The 20,971-nt window shown below is 30.5% G+C and overlaps 1 protein-coding gene across 2 annotated transcripts; it reads right to left on the bottom strand.

The window, feature by feature from the left end:
* Positions 1-11,165: 11,165 nt before the first annotated feature.
* On the bottom strand, positions 11,166-15,782 carry LOC100795090 (protein indeterminate-domain 4, chloroplastic). 2 transcript variants are annotated; one of them, XM_006589334.4, is made up of 5 exons: positions 15,422-15,782; positions 15,251-15,287; positions 14,923-15,089; positions 14,134-14,530; positions 11,166-12,438 (listed from the first exon to the last, which is right to left on the bottom strand). In XM_006589334.4, exons 3-5 carry the CDS (start codon positions 15,059-15,061, stop codon positions 11,307-11,309), a joined length of 1,668 nt encoding a protein of 555 aa, XP_006589397.1. In that variant the 5' UTR covers positions 15,062-15,089; positions 15,251-15,287; positions 15,422-15,782; the 3' UTR covers positions 11,166-11,306. The 2 variants fall into 2 exon arrangements, with proteins under 2 accessions (XP_006589397.1, XP_003535516.1); XM_003535468.5 differs by having other exon boundaries at positions 15,426-15,720.
* Between the last annotated feature and the right edge of the window lie 5,189 nt (positions 15,783-20,971).

The raw sequence follows: 20,971 nt of genomic DNA, 5'->3' as shown, positions 1-20,971 counted from the left end.
GGTATCAATAGACTTAGTCCTCTTCAGATTAGATTTTGGCTTTTAAAACAACTCAATTTGCTTTCCAGAAACAAACATCGCAAACGCTGAAGATTTGTTCCCCTCTTTGAAAAAGAGTTTAATAAAACGAATCAGTGGCATAGCATCCCCCGATCTAAAGGGGAAAATCAATTTATAAAAGAGATTTGTGCTTTGGAAGCCAGCTAAAGCATGTCGCTTTATTTTAAAAGGAGATCAAAGGATGTCGGTATTGACATTTAAAATAATCATTATATAATATATATAGTATCAATTATCAAACTTATAAACTTCAAAAAAATAAAAAATTATCAAACCTATACTGCCATTAGTCATTTGCATGTGGGACAGACAGGGCACCTTTTCATGATCACGAGCCCTCATCAATATCCTTCTTATAAAATAGTGGAGTAGGTGGTGACTAATCTAATAATGTAATCTTGTTCTTTTTTGTTTTTACTCGTTCCAAAGGAAATGAAAAAAAAAGAAGGAATATTTGAGACTACAAATTGCAATGCAACTTGATCTCTTTCTTGTGAATAGGTAAAGAATAATAATGCGATGAAGTATATACTTGAAATAGTAAATACCAAAAACAAATTTGGAAAACCAGTACATGAAGAATTAAAAGTAAACAATTTTTTTTAAATTACATATCAAACAAGATTTATTTTTAATATTTTGAATAAAAGTTTTATACGGTCAACCAATAAAATACTATCTTAAATATAACTTTTAAAATAATTTATGATTAAATGATAATGTAATGTTTTTTACAATGTATTCTGATTCAATTTTATATATTAATAAATAATATAAATATTTTATATGAAAATTTGGAATATATATATATATATATATATATATATATATATATATATATATATATATATATATATATATATACAAAAATAATCATAATTGACATAATTAAGTAGTAATAATTTATGTTCTTTAATTAAATAGTCCAGGATTTAAATTTTGAATGATCATTGGATATAAAATAAACCATGTTAAAATAAAAATATTTATCTCATATATGTTAGAGGTCTCTGATATTTTAATTTTTTTAATGTAATATTTATTATTTATATTTATTTATATTCCTTATGGTGTTAATTTTGTAAAGTTATTATTATTTATTTATTATTTTTTTTGTTCTAGTATAAATTAATTTAGGATGGCAATTATAATATTACAAAACGAGTAAATAATATTCATTATTGATAAGAAAATTAATGCTTATTATTTTATACATAAATTAGATTAGATGACATCTCGAACATTAGACACTAGATCTACCAACCTACCTTGAAGAAATGCTAAGGAGATCTCTTAAAATCCAGATTGGCTTTATTTAGCAAAACTTATTGATTATTGATTCTTTCTATAGTTTATTCTTGGTCCATCCAGACACAATTTTTTTTTGAATCGTGGTGTCCGCAAGATGGGTCAAATTATGGCTATGCATCTTAAAACCTTGAATATTGCCTTTACATTTTTCGTCCTAATTTACTATTTTTTTCATTTTTATTCCTTTTTTATTTTAATTCTTATAAAATATGTTTTTTTTTTATTTTTTATTTTTAAAATACTTTAGATAAAAAAACATATTTTACAAAAACTAAAATGAATTTTTTTAATAATATAAATGAAAAAATATTAAATTACATATATGAGAAACATATTTAAATATTTTATTAATTATTAGTTTATTAGTTTTTATTAATGTTCCAACCTTTTCCGTTTTCTTTGATCTTTCTTAACCTCCAACCATTCAACCTTATTATATCTTCCTATTATCTTCACATCTTTCTTAATTTGCAAGTCATGTTTGTAAAAGATTAAGCCACCCATAAGTTATTATTATTGTATCACATCAACTAATTTTCTAAGCACAGGAAATATGATAAGTGACCATTAATATATAAGATAAATTTTGATATCATCTTTAATTTTTTAGTTTTGGATCAAAAATCACATGTATCTCCAAATTCATTGGATTAAAAACTATTTTCGCTCGCGATGTGTGAATGTCGCTGGTTCAAGAAAATTTTACACATGATACAAATTAAACACTATTTTTTTTACTAAATATATCATTATTACTCATATAATTACAATAGATTAAATACTTAATTTAGTAATATTACTAATTCCTAATAGATGTGGAATCTCTTGCATGTGATACATCATTTGATTCTTACAATGAGTTAGTGCAAACATCTTATATAATTTTAGTAGGAAAAGAAATCCTAAATTCATCGCAGAATTAGGGGGTTGGTTGCTGGAAATGAACATCTTGAATTCAATGCTCAAATCCTTTAAAAAAAAAATATGAATACCATAAAATTAGTGCAAATAAATCACAATTGAAAAAAAAGGCAAAATGCCTCCAATCAATAGAGGCAGGCAACTTCTTTATTTTTGTTTGACCCAGTGATAGTGCTCCTAGAGTGAGGATGACAATTTTCATTTATACCATGTTAACTTTTTTTTTTTTCTTTTCTAAAGTTAAAAAAAGAGCTTTACCCATGCCTTAATTTAATTGTGCTCAAATTTTCAAAGCTTCGAAAACTCAAGCTACTTTGTTACGTGTGAAATAAAACTTCAAACCCTGTTACTGGTTTCTTAAACTAGCCTTTTAATCGTGATAAAAAAAAAACTAGCCATTTTTTAAGAAAAAAAATAAACTTTTGTAGTAATTCATAAAAAATCCTCCCTGATAATTACAGAAATCCTCATTCAACACTCGTAAAATATTCTTATACAAGTAATAAAAAACACAGATTTCTCCGTAACTAGTTTTGATTTTGAATGGTCCAAATACACTTTGCAAGACCTCTCCTAAGTCCTAACTCCTATCGCAGAGTGTCTTCCTATTTTTTTTTTAAAAAGAAAACTGGCTTAGTTTGGGCCTAAATATGGATCAACTATTTTTCTTAACGGGCCTTAACATTGAACTTCAACTTTACATTCTAAATTTCTTTCTTTTTTATCCTTGCTACTGTAATTAGAGTTTCGTTTCATCCACTCTTTCTTTGTAAAGTTTTTTTCCCTCAAGGCTTTTGTTTGGATTTCTTTTCTGTTTCAAATACATTTATTCGATTCCCATTCGATTCGTTCCCTTTAAAGTTTAAACCAATACCAATTGTGTTTCATTTTTTGTATCTTTTTCTCTGTGGCTTCTTGTAGATACTGATTTTGTATAATATTTGAGGAATTCAAAATAATTAAAGAAACATATAAAAATAAAATTTTTTGATTTGTGGGTTCGTATTTCGGTTAATTGTGAAATTTGAGTTTAATTAATAGTCAATTTTGATTAAAAATTATTAGAATACCTCTACTTTATTGTTGTTTTAAATGGAATAATGAAGTTTTTAATATTTGACCATGAGGAGGATTCAAAAGAAGGAAATTACAAGTGTTTTTAATATTTAGACAACTCGCTTAGCACACAAGACAGACTCAACAAGTCGTCTTCTCGCTTAGCGGCCAGCTCAAGCTTAACACAAAGAAGACCCACTAAAAAGTGATTAGCGCAAATTTCGCACTAAGCATGTGATCGTCGCCATACTTGCTAAGCCCAGACGTTGCCTCACTCAGCTCATGATCACATTGCCATACCTGCTAAACCTAGAAGGGCGTACTTAGTGCGATGTCGCGTGAATTTTAAGCTATCTTAGGCCTATACAAGGAGTAGGAAGCAAATGGAAAAGACACACTAAGACTCAGAACTTTCTATTAAATACACCAAAGTCTGAGCATCATTAATAGGAAAAACCTCATTCTTTAGCCATTATCTCCTCTCCATACCTTTTCTTCTTCTATCCCCATCAAACCCTAAAATGTAAAGCCTCTCATGACTATGAGAGGTTAAATCAAGCCAAACTTTTGTAATGTAATTTTTTCTTATTATCTATTTAATGTAATTTCAGTTTTTATTGTTCTTTTATTGTTATATTGTTATTGATTGTGGTCTAATCACCCATGTTCATGCATCTGTTTAGGAAGTAAGCCATTGTAAAATGGTTATTTTCTAAAGAATTGTGAAAGGACATCTAAATGAAATAATGTCTAGGAATAGAGTCATATTTGTTTAGCCTATTTCATACCTCTTTAATCTTAATGCAATTTACTATTTTATCTTTGTAAGGGAATTTGGGAGAGAAAGTAGATAAATTAGACTCTTCATGCAGGGAATCAATCAAAGATAGAGTATCATAGTAGATGCGGGTAAAAACTGGGATAACATTAGATAGAGAAAAATTATTAACATTACATCATAAGTAGTTTTGGTATGTTAGGCCCTAATACATTTGTATTCTGAATTCATTCTTCACATTTAAATTATTATTTATTTTTCTTGTCTTTTTGCCTTTACTTTCCCTTTTAATTTCTCACTTACAATTCCTTATCTCTTCTACTCTTTCGATTGCTTGAACATTTATTGGGTTTGCATAAATTTAAGTACAACAAAATTTATGTAGACTCGATATTCGAACTTTTTACTTTATTACTTGTGACAAATTTGTAGACTTGCCAACAAGTTCATAATTTCCTTGTGAATTAAATAAGGTGATGAATTTGTAGACGTGTGGTGGCTATGATAACAATTACTAAAGGACATGTAAAGCACTGTTTTGGGTTTTGCATGTGAAACTTGTATGTGTTTTATGGTTTTTTCCCTTCTTTTTCAATTGGTATTGTTAATATCTCTTTTTATTTTTTAATTTTTTCCTGAGTATATGTCTTGAATCAAGTTTTGTCTTAGTTTGTCACTCTGAAGATTTGAGCATGTATAAGTTACCCTGGTCATGGTGATGCCTTTTTTATACCGATCTAACCATTGAATATAAAATGTTTAAATTAATGCTTTTGAATATAAAATCGTCTTTAGTATTAGGGGTATGTGTTTAAATGGGAAATGTATGTTTTTTTTAATATTTTTTTATGTGAAATGTCTGTGTCTAAAGGTGTTGTCGTGCATGTTAATTTGCTTTTCTAGTTTCATTTTCTCTGTTGTTTTGGTATAGTATACTATGTGGTTACTCGGTCATTTTTCTCCTCTGGTGATGAAATTGAAAATATCTTAGGATACCTTCCTACACAGAGGATGTTTCTGTGGATGAGAATAAATTTTCGATGCTGACGACTTTGACTCTGCTTGGTTTAGTCCATGACTATTTGTGGTATATTCTATAAGATTAAACTTTGGATTTTTTTTCTTCATATTCATGTATTTAAATATATTTCTGAAAATTTTTCTGACTCATTTTTGTGCAATTGTTTTAGCATTTCTGTTAGGACAGTTTGCTTGGATGCAATGGAATCATGACGGTGTTTAGAAGATTCTAATTAATAAGGAAAATATTTAAATACCACATGTGCATTTTAAAAAGTACTATCTGCAAACAATTTGTTTGTTAAATCCCATATACCATATTCTAATTCTTCCTTAATGATGATGCAGCGATCTGTTCCATTGGGCGTGCTTTTTCTTGCGTTAGAACTAGAAATTCTGCATCTTGTATTTTTACATGAAACGTTTTTGCACACTGCATAGTTGGAATAAGATTTTCTGATGCTTCACATGATGGGTTCGACTCTGCTTTGCTTCTTGTTTATCCTAATAAGAAGCAAATGATTTCCAGAGGCATGTCTTGCCATATAATTAGGTACGGGGCTCTCATTATTTGAAGAAATTATGTCTATTAAAGGTGCCATTAATTAATTGTTATCTAGCAGGATTCATTCTTACATGGATTATCCTACTTTTCTTGATACTTAATTACTTATTATTTCAATGCAACCGACTGCTGAATAAGCTCTTTACTCCCTTGAATAAGATGGGAGGAAATGTCTGATGGATCAACCTGCATTCATATAAAAGTTCGGCATTTTTTGATAATTAAAGGGTCATATTTGTTTCTTACAGTCCTGATAAAACTAAATTGGATACTTGGTTTTCATTGTCGTCATCATTAAAAAAAAAACTATGTTGAGATACCTACATTGACAAACCATCGATTGAATATACTTGGTGGTCCATTTGAATGTTTTTATTTGGAAGCCTGCACATCATAGCAACAATATTAAGCTTTCTTTATTAAGGCAGATTAATAACATAAATGAAGTCACACTATTTTAGTATATGAATTATGTTTATTTATAATTCATTTATTTCTAAATCCTTTTTTAATGGTTTTGCTAATATTTTTAGGTCAATGTTACCTTTAAAGATCCATAACCTGTTATGGACTCTTTTTTTGGACATTCCAAATTGACTCATGTTCTACAATAACTACACAAATGCTTCACCTACCAACTACTACTAAAAATAAAATAAAAAACTATTATATAAGGTCTTTCATGCCTACAAGTATAAATTTAAGCTCATTCTACATGTTTTTTACACTCTCAAACTTTGACATAAGAATGTTTGTGTAGGTAATTATTTACAAGTTCCATTCTTCATCAGATCAGATGCCGTCCCCACTTATCAAAATCCTCGTCAGAATCTTCTTTGCATCCACCATGTTAAGAAACACAACCAAACCTAAGTGTAGTGTGACAGAGATAACAAAAGTGGCTACTAAAACTAAAGAAAATTATAAATACTTGTAAAATTATAATTATCAACAAACCTTCTTTTCTACTTTAAGAACCACAATTGTGGTGCTTTGACACCCTTTCTTTAATCACAATTGCTTAGCTCAAAACCACCACAACCGTCGCCAATAATCATACCCTTTCTCTAGTCACCACGACCCACCCCCTCTAGACCACCATTTCCACTCAATCTCCAATAATAGTCTTTTTTTTTTCTTATCAAAAACACAAAATTATAATTATTCCTCCCTTTCTAATTAACCACATAGTCTCTTGGTTATTTCTCTTTATTTGCTTCATCAAAGAAATTTTTGGCCTGTTAAAGTGAATAAGGGTAATGTTGGACTCTAGGGTAATTGAATCATTTAACATTTTAGTGTAAAAGTTAGATAACATCATGTATAATTAAGGATGCCAATGAGTAAAGTTTAGATATGATACTATAGTACTCATTTTCATACCGCATTTTAAAAAAAAATTCATCCCTGGACTCACCCCTATAAGTAATAACTTTAATTTTCATACCCTTGTTCATACATGTACCTATTATTACCCACACTTTATTTAATTATAAAAAATTGATACGTAAAATATTGATTAAAAAATACAATAATAATTAAATTAAATCCAATTTAAAATCATTTATAAAAATACTCATTTTTATATCAGTATAAAACATAATCATACAACATCACAAAAATTAAATTCTTATTCAAAATCTCTTATAAAAGATAACAATAATAATCAAAACATTAATACAGAAAAGTATAATCTATAAGGAATGTATTTTTGTTTTTTAAATTAGAAAATGTGATCCTTGATCTATCTCTTTTTATTTTATTTTTTTGAGTATTAGTAAGATATATTAGATACTAAGAGCATCTTCAATAAGGATTCTTGTAAGGAAATCTTAACCTCAAGATTTGATCTTGCTAAGATTCATGATTGAAGCAGGTTGTTAGATCTTCATGGGAAGATCCAATTCTTCTACAAGAACTCCCAAGATTTGCAATGTTTCAAAAAAAAGATTTTTTACTCTCTCCCAACACAACATTTGTGGAAAGCAAAGGCGCAGAGAGGGAGGTTTTGAAGGAAGGGTTTTTGTAAGGCTTAGGAGCGGCTCGAAGGCTCAGAGGAGAGGAGCGACGAGGAGGCTCACAGGAGGGGCTTGAAGAGCAACTGCTGCCAACCGTCGTCATGCTTAGCTCTCTTCTACTTGCAGGGGGAGAAGGAAAGAGAAAGAAAAAAGATGATAGAGGGAGGAGAGGGGGGAGACGGGGAAAAATATGCTAAGGGAGGAAAGACGGTGGGGGCGGAGAAGGAAGGAAAAAAAGAAAAAGAAATACCGAGGGAGGAGAGAGAGTAGGGGCAAAGAAGGAAGAAAAAGAAGAAATTGTAATTAAAAATTATATAATTAATTATTTTAAAATAAATTATAAATAAATATTAGAAGATAAGCCTCTTGTAAAATTCATAAAAAAAATTTAAAATCTCAAAATAAGATCGATTTACTATTAGAATAAAAAAATAAAAAAAGATCTTGAAAGTAATATAACACTATATATCAACCAAAAATATAACTAAGATCTTAAAAGAACATTTTCTATTAAAATTACTCTTAAGGTATCCACATTTGCATTTGTACCTATTAAAATTTTGTTGGTAATTATTTATACCCGAACTCATCCGTTGGATAATTATTCTACCCATGATGAGAAATTTGTACAAGTATACCCGAACTACATACATTACCCATTGTCATATATATGAGAAATTTGTATAAAGGGAACTTACGAGCAAAAAATAGAGGGTTAGGTGACATTTGAAAGAGTCTCATGGGGCTTGTGTAATTTTCTTTACTTTTATTAGGGGGTGGGGCTAATTTGATTTTGTCTGGCAGTCTAAGAAATGAAATCTCCAAGTATCTTCAAATAGTTGTTATGTGTATATATATTCGACGTCTTGTTTTGCTTTTGCAGAAGTGTGGATTCCTTATGCCCTTTTATTTGGCTTTTTAGTTTTTATCTTTGTGGCCTTACCTCATGAGTAGTGTCATCCTCGTATGTGATACTGACACATCTAATTCTAGTCCCATTTCTCGCCATTCTTGGGTGTTATGAGATATATTTGTAGATTAAATTTTGATGCTTAATTCATATCTGCATCATCTTTAGTATATCACTATTATGTTTATTCATTATTCATTTGGCCATTATTACGTCTTTAGCTTTTTGGTCCACATGTCATTTGAGAAATTTAAACTTTAGAACTCAAAAATAAAAATACAAATAACTTATTTTTGGAGTATCAAAGTGATGTAACCAATTTCTTTGCAGAATTTGGCTTGCATATTTTTTTAAAAAAAAATAATGAAAAAATCCAAAATTTACTATGAACCTTTAAAACTTTTACTCCTTCTAAATAATATTGACAATATCAAGAAGATCAAACAAATTAGATAATTTAGATGGTTTTCTCAAAAATGAAAATTTGCTTTCTGCAATAATAATAAGAATAATAATAATAATATATTTAAAAGTAAATTAGTCCGTGTTAAAATCCTATTGTCTTGTTATATTTGATTATTTGGTTAATCTATTACGCCAGGTATAATACTGTGTAAAGTTTTTATGCTTAAGCCAACTCCAATTTATTATTTGTAATTTCTTAAAAGAAAATTAATAAAGGCTTCATGTTTACATCACTTGACGTGCAAATGGACAAACAAATAGAGGACTTTGATATGCAAGCTAGTCAGTCTTTAATTCTTGAATGATTGAGTTCGATACAGCGCGGCAGAAAAAACTATGCTTATCTACTTTGTAAAACAGTAAACCATATATATATTTTGAAAGACCTAGACGATTTTTTTCGATTGCATGTTTAATTTTTTTTTCCAAAAGCAATAATTATTTTTGTTTTTGTTTATTAAAAGTTAACAAATTGTTATCTTTCAAAATTAATTAAAAAAAGTTAAACATACCAAAACTAAATCCGTCTGGAAATCCATACCAACTACCAAGCATATATATTATTAAGACTGAAGGAACCTGTGGCGATTCTTAGATACTATATTAGTAGTGTGCGGTGAGTCATGAAATTTTGAAAATTTTGGAAATGTATCAATATTACATAAAGTTATAAATCTCCTTTGCTGAATAAATCCATAACAAGGATTTTTAAAGCACATTTGATTTGATAATAACGTACGTGTGAAATGAGGATTCGTTCGAACTTGGAACTTTGAATGAATTATCCGAAAAAAGAAAAATGGAGAAGGAAGTGGTACACGATATAAAGACGAAATGAGATGACTGGGTTTGATAGTCACGGACGAGTGATTCCCACATGAAGAAGCAAATGACATGGGGTGCGACAAAAGTGTCACAATATCTTTACTAATAATCACAATAACGAACATTGCAGAGACTATATACTGTTTCTGTTGGATGCTGAGCACACTGTAATATATGCTCAGCCATCACACCACACCACAACCTCATTCATTAACGCCATAAAAATCTTCCACCAACTGAATAATGACGTGAGACCTAACCCTAACCAGCAACCACGGCACTGCCTAGCTACAGTGCATGCTACCATGCAAACAGTTTAGACTTTAGAGAGAGAGAGAGAGAGCGTGTCAAGAACTCTACATGGATGTGAGTTTCAAAAGTGGTCAACATGGCCAGGAATATTTAAAAGTGGAAGGCTAAAAAGGGTAGGAATGTCAACAAAAGCACATGAAAATTTGCAGGGTCCGTATCAAGTTGTAGTGTTGGTAATGGAGTTAGTGACCATTTTTTAATTAATATTTTAGTCTGTGCACTCTGTGGGATAAGTATTCGTTTTTAATATAAAAATTATATCAAAATTAAGATTTATAATAAAAAATATATTTAAATATATAAATTCTATTTTAAATTTAGAAGAAATAATTTAGATTATATGATATAAAATTACTTTTTAACTATTGATAATTTTCTCAAATCACATGTTTCTTAAAAAATAAAATAGTTTGACGTCTGATACATATATGGTATTTTATATGTACAAAAATGCATAATTATTTTTAGATCTGTATGTGCCGTCAAGTTTGTATGACTCTTGGTATGTCTTGTAAGTCTTTTAATTAATAAGGTTTTCTTGAAAAGTAAGGAATTAGGTATGCAATACAAAATTCCTTCTGCATTATTTTTAAGTTTGTGTAGCTTTAGTCGGTATTAAATATCATATAGAAAATAATGATGAAATTGAAATGAAAACAGGTTTTGTCGCTTCCATTGGAATATAGCCAATATGTGAAGATTCTCAGCAAGAGAGTCAGCATCCTCGCCTGTTGAGCATTTGTACACAACCTAGCTAGCTGGCTTTACCGTATGCTTTTTGCTGTCTCAAATTAAACTTTATCCCACACACTCTCATGAAATTCAATGAAACAGTAAACTTTTTTACATGTCTATCACTGTCAAATATGTGAGTGAATTAGTAGGGGAATAAGTCCTCGATCAAGAAAAACATAGGAATTGCAATTTTTAGAATCGAAATCATAGTTAATATACCGGTAAATTAGAGTTCTTTTGGGGAAAAGATAACAAAATAAGCCAAATAACAGTTTTAAACAAGTTCATACATACGTAACATTGTAACAAGGATTTTCTTGAGGAGTTTCCTTATTGCAACGTTGACTTTCCAAAATGACGATATGACTGTGCTGACTTTAGGTCATGGTCCAAAGAGCTCATAGTACCTGTGACATGTTGTTGTTGTTCTCTTTGTGAAAATCCACCACTCATGTTTGTCATCATTCCTCCAACACCCAAAAAGTCTAAGGTCAACTTATCAGAACCTCCAAAGTTTACACTAAGATTCTGGGGCAACTTATTGTTATTGGACTCATCCACGTTGTGAAAGCCACAAAGGTTGTTTTCGTTCCCTTGCATGCTCCCAAACAAGGACGTGTTTCCATTGGCAATAGAGTTCATCAACCCTTGAAGATTGTGGTGGTGGTCATTTTCAGCTTTGGAACTATTGTTAGTACACATTCCTCCAAGTAAAGAAGAACCGTTGTTGGTGGTTGTGGTTGTGGTTGAACCCATTTGAGCAGCTTGTTGAAGCAACGCAGTGGCAGACATATGAGAGGATGACGCATTTTCTATTGAATTGCCAAAGATAGAAGAAAAACTCGATCCAGCATGAGGGGATGACTCGTTTTCTATTGAATTGCCATAGAGTGTTGTTGTTGTTGTTGTTGTTGTTCCTTGGTTACTACCACTTATGTTGTTGAATTGACCTGGTATTATGGTGCCAGTGCCAATATTGCTACTTATTGGGAAGAAGCTGAGGTTGAAAAGATTGGAATTAGGAGGACCTACTGATGAAGAATCAGAGTTGTTTGTGTTGCCTTGAAGATCTTGGAGTTGCATTAGGCCTTGTAGTTGTGATTGGTGTTCTTCAAATAATGCTTGATTTGTGTTGTCATTCATGAAGAAAGCTGAGGAAGGCATTGATTGTGGTGAGTGTCCAAATGAAGAATGGTTTAGAGGTGGAATCAAGTGCTCAAACTTTGTTGCTGCTGCACCAACATTATTGTTGCCAAGGCGCAAAATGCTGTTATAATTAGTGGCGGTTTGGTTCTGCTTTTGAACTTGGGAAAGTTGGTTACCCACTTGGGATAGGCTTAAACTAGTAGTGTGGTTTGTGCCAAACAAATGAGTCCCCAAAGGGTTTAAGCCACCGGGGAATCTTGCACTCTCTTGTGCTAGCGCATCACAAAACGCCCTATGAGTGATGAAACTGTCACGCCTGCATAAAAAAATATTTGATGAAATACTAGTATATGTAAATTAATTAACTACATGTTACATTGGTAACAAATGTAGCTATAGAGATTGACATTACTCAGGGAAATAATAGAAAGGTGAATTTATCAGGTCAAGTATTAAGTACAATGACCTACATTATTTTAAGTATGTTCGAGAATAAAATATGATAATCAAAATGTTCCTAATTAAACAAGGTATATATACAACCTAATGACAACTATGTCACCACATCAACACCTAAATTGTAAAATAAAACCATTTATTTATTTTTATAAATTAATATATGGATAACCTAACCAGCATCCAACCTGACGAATTTTAGAACTACAGAAGTTTCAGATATATTAATTATTTAACCAACCAAATCCAAAGGTATTCAAATGTAAAAATTAAAAAAGAAGTTATAAGCGTAATGAAAAATATATTTTCGTTTGCTATTTTGACAATAAAAAAAAACAATAGAAACAGAAGGCCCAGAGGATTGTCTTACCAAAATATGACACACACCAGAAATCCAAATCAAACTGCCACTTTAAGGTCTCTCTTTGATAAATAAAAGAGAACCATTTGCAATTTGATGAAAGTCAATTATCATAAGCCCAAATATGGGGCCAGTTCAATAAATGCAAACAACCTCAATACTTGTCTATTTTCTACGATGAGGATTCGTTTCAAGACAACCGTACCATCAAAAAATTGCTAGGTTCTCAAAAAATCAATGAGAAGCGTAAACAAATAGATACTAGCTAGCCAATTAATGCTGAGAATATGTTTCAGTAACTACATAAATAAATAGGGAGCCAGTGGTGACAATTATTCGCCTCGGACCCATTGCAACAAAAAATAACTGAATATATATATATATATATATATATATATATATATATATATATATATATATATATATATATATATATATATATATTTGAACGGCTACAATGTAGCCAAAACGAAAGAGAACAAAACCTAGCATCTCCAACTCATGTGAGAACAAACCCAGTATCACTATGCCCGTTACCTTTTGCAACGTTGCTTAACTACACGTGAATGGGAATAAGGGTTGGGGGCGCTGTTCCCTAGGACCAAAGATGAAACTTGCTTGTTTTTTTTTCTTCTCAAAACATTTCAATTTTTCGTATCCCATTTTAACAGTGTACTCACGTGCGAGCAGTCTCCTGCTGCCATATACCTCCACTAACACCCAAACACAAACTAATTACAGGGAAAAGGAGAAAGCTTTTGTTCACATTTAACTTCTCTTTTGACTATATACTTAACCTAAATAGCTACAATTTTTTTTTATATTTTTTCCAACTTATTACATATATGGTAGAATTAACTCAACTCGTGCTTGTAATAACTTATTTTAAAAATTCTCTTAGAAAACTATAATAAAAAAACAAGGTAAGTTAGAAACAACACTTAATTTGTTTGCATTTAGAAATGCTTATAATAAATAAATTAAACGAGTCAAGCTTAATTAAAATCTTTTAGTAGTGTAAAAAAAAAATAGAAAGCACCAAACCATAAGAAACCCTAATTTTTTTTCATAAAACTGGATGGCATTGGCATGTATATATACTTGGTGAAGAATATATATAAATAAAGTTGAAGTGCAAGACAAGATAGCTAGGTAGTAATAACGTAACTAAGACAAAATGGGTTGTTATGTTACCTAGAGAAGAGAGTGCCACAGTCACATCTGTATTCTCTAGTGCCACAAGTCTTTGAATGTGCTTTCCAATCAGATTGAACAGCATATTTCTTTGAGCACTTTTCACACTTCCACTTCTTTTCACCGTGTTTGCGATAGTAGTGTTTCTTGATCCCAGTGAGGTCTCCCAAAGCCCTTGAAGGATCATGATGGACGCAAGTGGGCTCGGGACACAGATAAACCTTTCTTTTTTGCTCTTTTGTACTCTTCTGCTTTAGCTTCCAAGGCAGGTTGTGTCCTCTTCTGTGAAGCTGTAGGTTTTGCTCCCTTTGGAACCCTTTATTGCACACCTCACATATAAACCTGTTTGTTGCCATTAGGGTCTTGGGAGATAGTTTTATCACCTCTGCATCTGGATCTATATACCCCATCAAAAAATGACAAACAACAAGTTATTAAAAAAAATAAATTCTTTGCTTCAATCAATTGCATATATATCCACAAAGGAACAGAAGAACTAATCTTTCTTTTTTAACCTTCTTTTAGAACCACGTAGGCCTTTCAATAGTAATAAAAAAAGACAGTTAAAAAAATCATTAAAAAAGTTTAAACTAGAAGTCTCATCTCCGTGCTTTTGAGAAACTTGGAGGAAAGCAATCTAACCATTAAAGAAGTCAAGAGCCCTAAGTCATATAATTCATGATTTAGGGTTTCATTGTGTTTCTTCTTGAGAAAATGCAAAAAAATAAAATTGCAAAGGGTGTGTATGTGTGTGTGGTTTAAGTAATCAAATTCAACTAAGCTACTTGCATGGTGTTCCAGGTTGATTCCTCCGTTTCTTTTGAGGCGCTGTGGTTGGAGAAACTGTGGAGGGTTGATGGTGTGTTGTAATCTGAGGGCTTTCTTCTCTGATTCCCAAAAATGGAGTGGATGAGGAAGCTGCCGCCATAATTGTTGTGCAAATCTGGAACTAATTGCTGAACCAAAAGTAAAACCAATCAAATATATCCGAATATCTTTCTGGTGAAAGAGAAAAAAACTCAATTGCATGTTTCCTTGTCTCATGGAAAGAATAAACAAAAAGAAACGGAAGAAAAAGAAACTACAACACAGAATGAATTAAAGAAGAAAAAAAGACCTGAAGTATATGTTTGATTTTTTCCCTGCTATCTTGTCTGTCAGAAAAGAAAAAAAAAAGAGAAAAAAAAAACCCTCAGATTTTGAAACACAAAAGTTACCAAGAGGAAAGTATCTTAGGAGACAGAAGCAATCAGGAGACGAAGAGTAGAAAACAATTCACTCTGAATACCTACTTATCTTGTGGCCAGCTATTGTTTTCTTATGCATAAAATTTAGCTCCTACTCCTCCCCTCTTGTTATTTCTCAATCATTTGGTGTCATCAAGACAGAATAATAATAATAATAATAATACATAACAACATGCTAGCTTGTCCACCAAAAAGGCGTATATAAATCAACTCATGATATGTGTATCTCTTTTGATCTCTGTGTCTCTACTTTTTCCCTCTCTCCATCGTTGTGCATTCATTTTTGTAAAATAATTAAGGGTGGTAATAAAGTTAATTTGCCAGCGAAGTGAGGGAGGTAATTTATGTCACTGTTATACTGCTCTTGCACGGGCTACTGTGTCCTTAGCAGATGATGGTTTGGGGCCACTGACCCTCTTAGGCCTCACCCTCACCTTATCTCTCTCCTTCTCTTATTTCGTATCTTTTTACCAACAACCAGACAACTTTCGTCATTTTTTAGCCCACAGATAATTGGTTTAATTTATTTTCACTATTTTATCATTATGATATGATGTCTTACGGTACTCTACCATGGTTTTTTTTTTATAAGATAATTAATTGGAATACATCTTTACACTATTATACAATTATATATGGATTACTGTAAAATTAAAAAAATAAAATGTTTGGATTAGTTGGAAAAAAAAATGTCATGCAGCCAAAATCTTGTGTTGGTCTAGAGGTAAAGGACTTGGACCTCTTAAACCCGAGCCTGTTAGCTAATTAAATGGAGTTCGCGTTTTCTGGTAGTAGATATATTGACAGTGTTTGATTTTCACTCCTATCTTATTCGTATGGTAATTTAAGTAGTTTGTCTGAAGATTGAGTCATCTTGGTTAATTAATTAGCTTATTGTGCATTTTGTTGGAGATATTTGCTTGAAAAGAATGCTACTTGGTTTACTCAATGTGTATCAAGAAAGGTCATAACTAAATGAGGGGGAAAAAAATAAATTTTTGAAATGATGTTTGCGGATTGACAACACTATTCACAAAATGGCAAGCATATCATTCCTGTAGTATCTATCAAGTAAATCGGGTCGTATCCTAGGGACTCATGTAATATCAAACAAAATTATGCAAGATTAATTAATTAAGGCAAAAAATTAATAAATTAATATTTAAGGATAATTTGATTCAAGGAAGTTTTTGAAATGATGTTTGCGGGTTGGCAATACTAGCTCAAAATATTTTGTTTCTCCTAACTTGTACTAAGTCTGTGTTAATAAAGATGCTTATGTAGTTGAAAAGAGAGAGTGGTTTGATAATATTTGGTGTTGGAGATCATTATAAGAAACAAGTCATTTAGTGTTGGCCAAAAATTGTTGCCATATCACAAAAGTCGGTGCAAATTTGAACTTAATGACAACTTTGCGTCAGCCTTGAGGTGGACGCTATGTTGCTCAAAGCAAAATATTTGCATCTGTAGTTTGGTTGAGGCTAAGTTGTGTTGGCCAAAATATCAATTATACCTTTGAAGCTAATTTGTTTTTTTAAAAATGTGATTAACGCTACATGTAGTGTCCGCATGGTGCCTTATTAGCTGACACAAATAACGCCGACCATAATCAACTCTACAGACGCTACCACTAAAACCACTCATCCAACTCAAATCCTCGTCTCAACTTGAATCTCAATTCCCCTTAGCTGTAGCTTTAGAAAACAAAAGACATGCAAGTAAATGACTTATTTGTGGTCGAAGAAAATGAAAAGAGATTAAACTAATAAACTTCTAAGGTATATTTTATTTTTGTTTGTCATCTATAAGCATAAATCCCTATAAATCAGTTCTAATTAAAACAACATGTGCAAGAGTCATTTTTATCTTTCTATAGGTTGATGTATTGTAACAAAAAATACTTTTCAAAATGATTTTGTATTATCTAACAGGAAAACAAACCCTGACAAGCATAGCGAGAAGAATCCCTCATGCTTACATGACTTTCGTTTCTCATAAAATGCTTCAACTATAAAGTATGATCTTGACCAAATATTTTTTTTAAAAAAATTAACACTGCAATAATTTCTTGTTATATTTCTGTGTTCCTTGACTAACTTCTTACTTCAATTAAGCGACCACGTTAATCCAAAATATTTCACAATTTGTCCGCTCCATTCTAATTGATTGAATCCCATAATTAATTCAGCATGCCTTCCAACTATCTCACATGTTTATTGAAATGATTTTTGAAATATGTAAGATATTGGAAAGGTCTATTGAATTAATTGCGAAATTCAGTCAAATGGAATGAGAGGAACAAACTATCTTGTGTTAACACAGTGGATTAATTGAACTAAAAAGTTAGTTTAGAATTATTTTTTTGAAAATTATTGTAGCTTTTGTCTATATTTTTCCCTGTATAATGAATATTTACCTATAAAAACATTTCAAATTATTTGTTATAATAAATAGTTCAAAAATTATATTTAAAGTGATTTTTAATTGCTTGACAGTGTAAATATTTATATTAATAATATATAAAAAATTAAAATCTCATAACTGTTGAATTGCCTAAATTTTTACAAGATCTTATATGTAAAATTAAATTCATTTAATAAAATATTAATTTAATATTTTTTTGAGATATTTTTTCTTGAACGTAAGTATCTTTTATAGGAAACAATGTTACTCAAGTTTTGTTGAACAATATTATGGTGACAAACTCTCCATCCCTTATGTGAAAAATTCTTTTTTAAATATTTAACATAATTATATACTATAGATTCAAAATTAATATCACTTGTTAGGATGAAATAATACCTTTTTAGTTGATCCACACAATCTTGACGGTAATATACCAAGATACATTAAAGAAGATAATTTTAATGAATATTATTCTTGGAATAACATGACCTTTTGCTTTAATTTGTAAGAAAAATGGTCCTTTGTCTTCTTAAAAAAATATAAATCATTTATCTCCTTTCCAAATTATCAAAATATTTGAGGAAGGTAAAAATATATGTAAAGAGGTTTTTATTTTCTTACTTTCCTTTTTTTTTCTTTTGGATTTCAAAACTAAATGAAATAAAAAAATATCCTCTGCTTTCCGATCAAACCAAATGCATTGAACATGCTCTTACACGCATACTGATGAACATGTTCTTGCATACATAATTAAGTTGTCGGACACAATTTTGTTTTGATTGAAGGAGAGTAAAAAAATATAACTCACCCCATGACCCCAATAAATTTTAGTGTATTTAGGAGAAACATTTGCAAAGTTAATTTTAATATTTTTTTGTTAAATTAAATTCATTTATTTATTTTTTTCTTAAAAGTAAGGATAAAAATTAAATGTAAAATTTCCAAATTAACTTGCCTTAAACCATCTCCAATGATGCAATAAATGACTACAATATTTTTGCAAAATAGCGTAGGCCAGTTACCATACTCCACAAAAATTTTAAGCAGAAGAAAGAACATGGAGCACACATGATGCGAATATGTGAATTGACATTCGAATGAAACATGCTGTGGTCCTGTGGACCATGTTCCGTGTGGCTTTCGTTTGGATAGAAGCTTAAAATTGAGACACATGGTGTGGGGGTAAGTACCTAGATAAGGACCCTTAAGAGAGAAAATAGATGAATAATAATAAGTCTTTAGGGAATTTGGCATTATCTACATTTGAAGTACTCGATATAGGGTTTTGTTTCCATTACTTGAACTCAAAGGTATTCATTTCACGTTATTGTGCAAATAAGCTACAGGCAAGTGGGACAAATTAATGAAATGGGATTTTCAATATGAAGACGAAGAACGGTTTGCATCAGTTTATACTATGTATACTCATTCTCTCCTGATAGAACAAGCAATAAGGTACGCATTCCAGGCTAGCTACTAGCCTGCTACAATTATCCAAGATGCATGTCAAGAAAAAGTAGAATTCAATTTTTTATATAAAAAATGCCAGTAATTAATACACTATTTTTTTCAACGTTTTAGACAAAAAAAACCGTGAAAGTAAATTAATTATTCTCTATCTAATAATTTTTACAAGGAATATTATAAATTTTAACAAATTTTATCAAACAATCTTAAAATACACCACCTCTCTCCTGGTTTGTCCGGGTTAATACTTAGGTTAAAATAACTATCATTTTATAATTTTGGTCGAAAAAGATTATGTTTGATAAGATTAGTTCAATAGTTAACAAAAAGCTAAAAAGTTACCTAAATTGAAAATCTAACTTATTAAATTATGAGTATGATAAAATCTAACTTATTAAATTATGAGTATTCGATAAAATTAGCTGTTAAAGTATTTGAAAAGTATAAAATAACAAAAAAAATAATAAAATTAATTTATTTTAAAAAAATAATAAAATAAATAAATAAATATATTGAGAATAAAAGTGAAAGAAAATTTAAAAAATACTATTTTAAATAGCAATTCAGAAAACGTTAGAAACTAATAAAAAAATTACTTAACTGTAAATGAGATTTTTCAATTAATAAAAAAGTTAAAACTTAACTACAAATATCTTATCCAACATATACAAATTTTTAAATAATATTTTGATAACATGTATAATAGAATGAGACGCAAACAAATTGATGGATTCTATTTTATTCATACATTAATAAAAGACAATAAATTAAAAGTGATATATTTTAATTTTTGTTAGAAAAGGGCTAAGAAACAAAACAAAATATTCCATTCGGTTTCCCGTCATCAAACCTTGCCTCAAACTCTAGACAGTTCCCAAGTACTTAACTAAACATAAATTAGAAATGGGATAATAACCCTTCAGCTGCCTTTTTCTTATAATTTTTTTTATACAGGAAAGGATATTTAGATGAACTTTATTATGTTACTAGATCATTTCACACAGAGACAGAGGGTTAAGTAAGTTTTAAGTCGTCTTTTAATTTTTTAAAGGGTTTCTGTTAGATTAGATTAGTTCTATTTGTCATTTTTTTGCACTAACTGTGTTAATTTCAACAAGCATGACAAATACCTATCGAATTTCTCATTTCTGATAGCTAGTCAACTACCTTGGGTTTTTTTTTTTATCAAGATAATTTCCTTATGGTGAATCCTATCAAACAGTGTCTGTGAATTGGGCTGTTAAAATCCAGCGACTTTGCCCAATCAAAAGACAGCTAGACCGACACAATTCGTGTCTGAGGGAAGGGAGTGGCTATTCTCACTCCTCGATTTCCATTCCCACCCCCATGCTATTAATAAAACCTTGAAAAATCTAATCTACCCTCCACTGACTCTACACCCCCCCCCCCCCCCCCCCCCCTTTTCTTTTACTCTCACCTCCTTCCCCACACATCCCACACCCCTCTTCTCCCCACCTCCATTGTCCCTTCTTTCCATATACACAACGAAGACATGTTTTTGTTGTCTAACGGGAAGAAATACACACAGGCTGTATAGTTTGTTTGTTTTTTTTTTTTCCATAATTTTTCATTGTTTTATAGTCATTTGTTTCAATTCATGATTTTTAATTTATTTAGGATTTATTAAAATTGAATTTTAAAGTAGTTTTTATTTTTGATTAAAATTGTTTTGAAATTTGATTTTATGCATTATTATT

This window comes from Glycine max, chromosome 10 (assembly GCF_000004515.6).
Source record: "Glycine max cultivar Williams 82 chromosome 10, Glycine_max_v4.0, whole genome shotgun sequence".
Classification (NCBI taxonomy): domain Eukaryota; kingdom Viridiplantae; phylum Streptophyta; class Magnoliopsida; order Fabales; family Fabaceae; genus Glycine; species Glycine max.
Note: the sequence above shows the minus strand (reverse complement) of the source record. Positions and strands in the feature narration are given on the sequence as shown.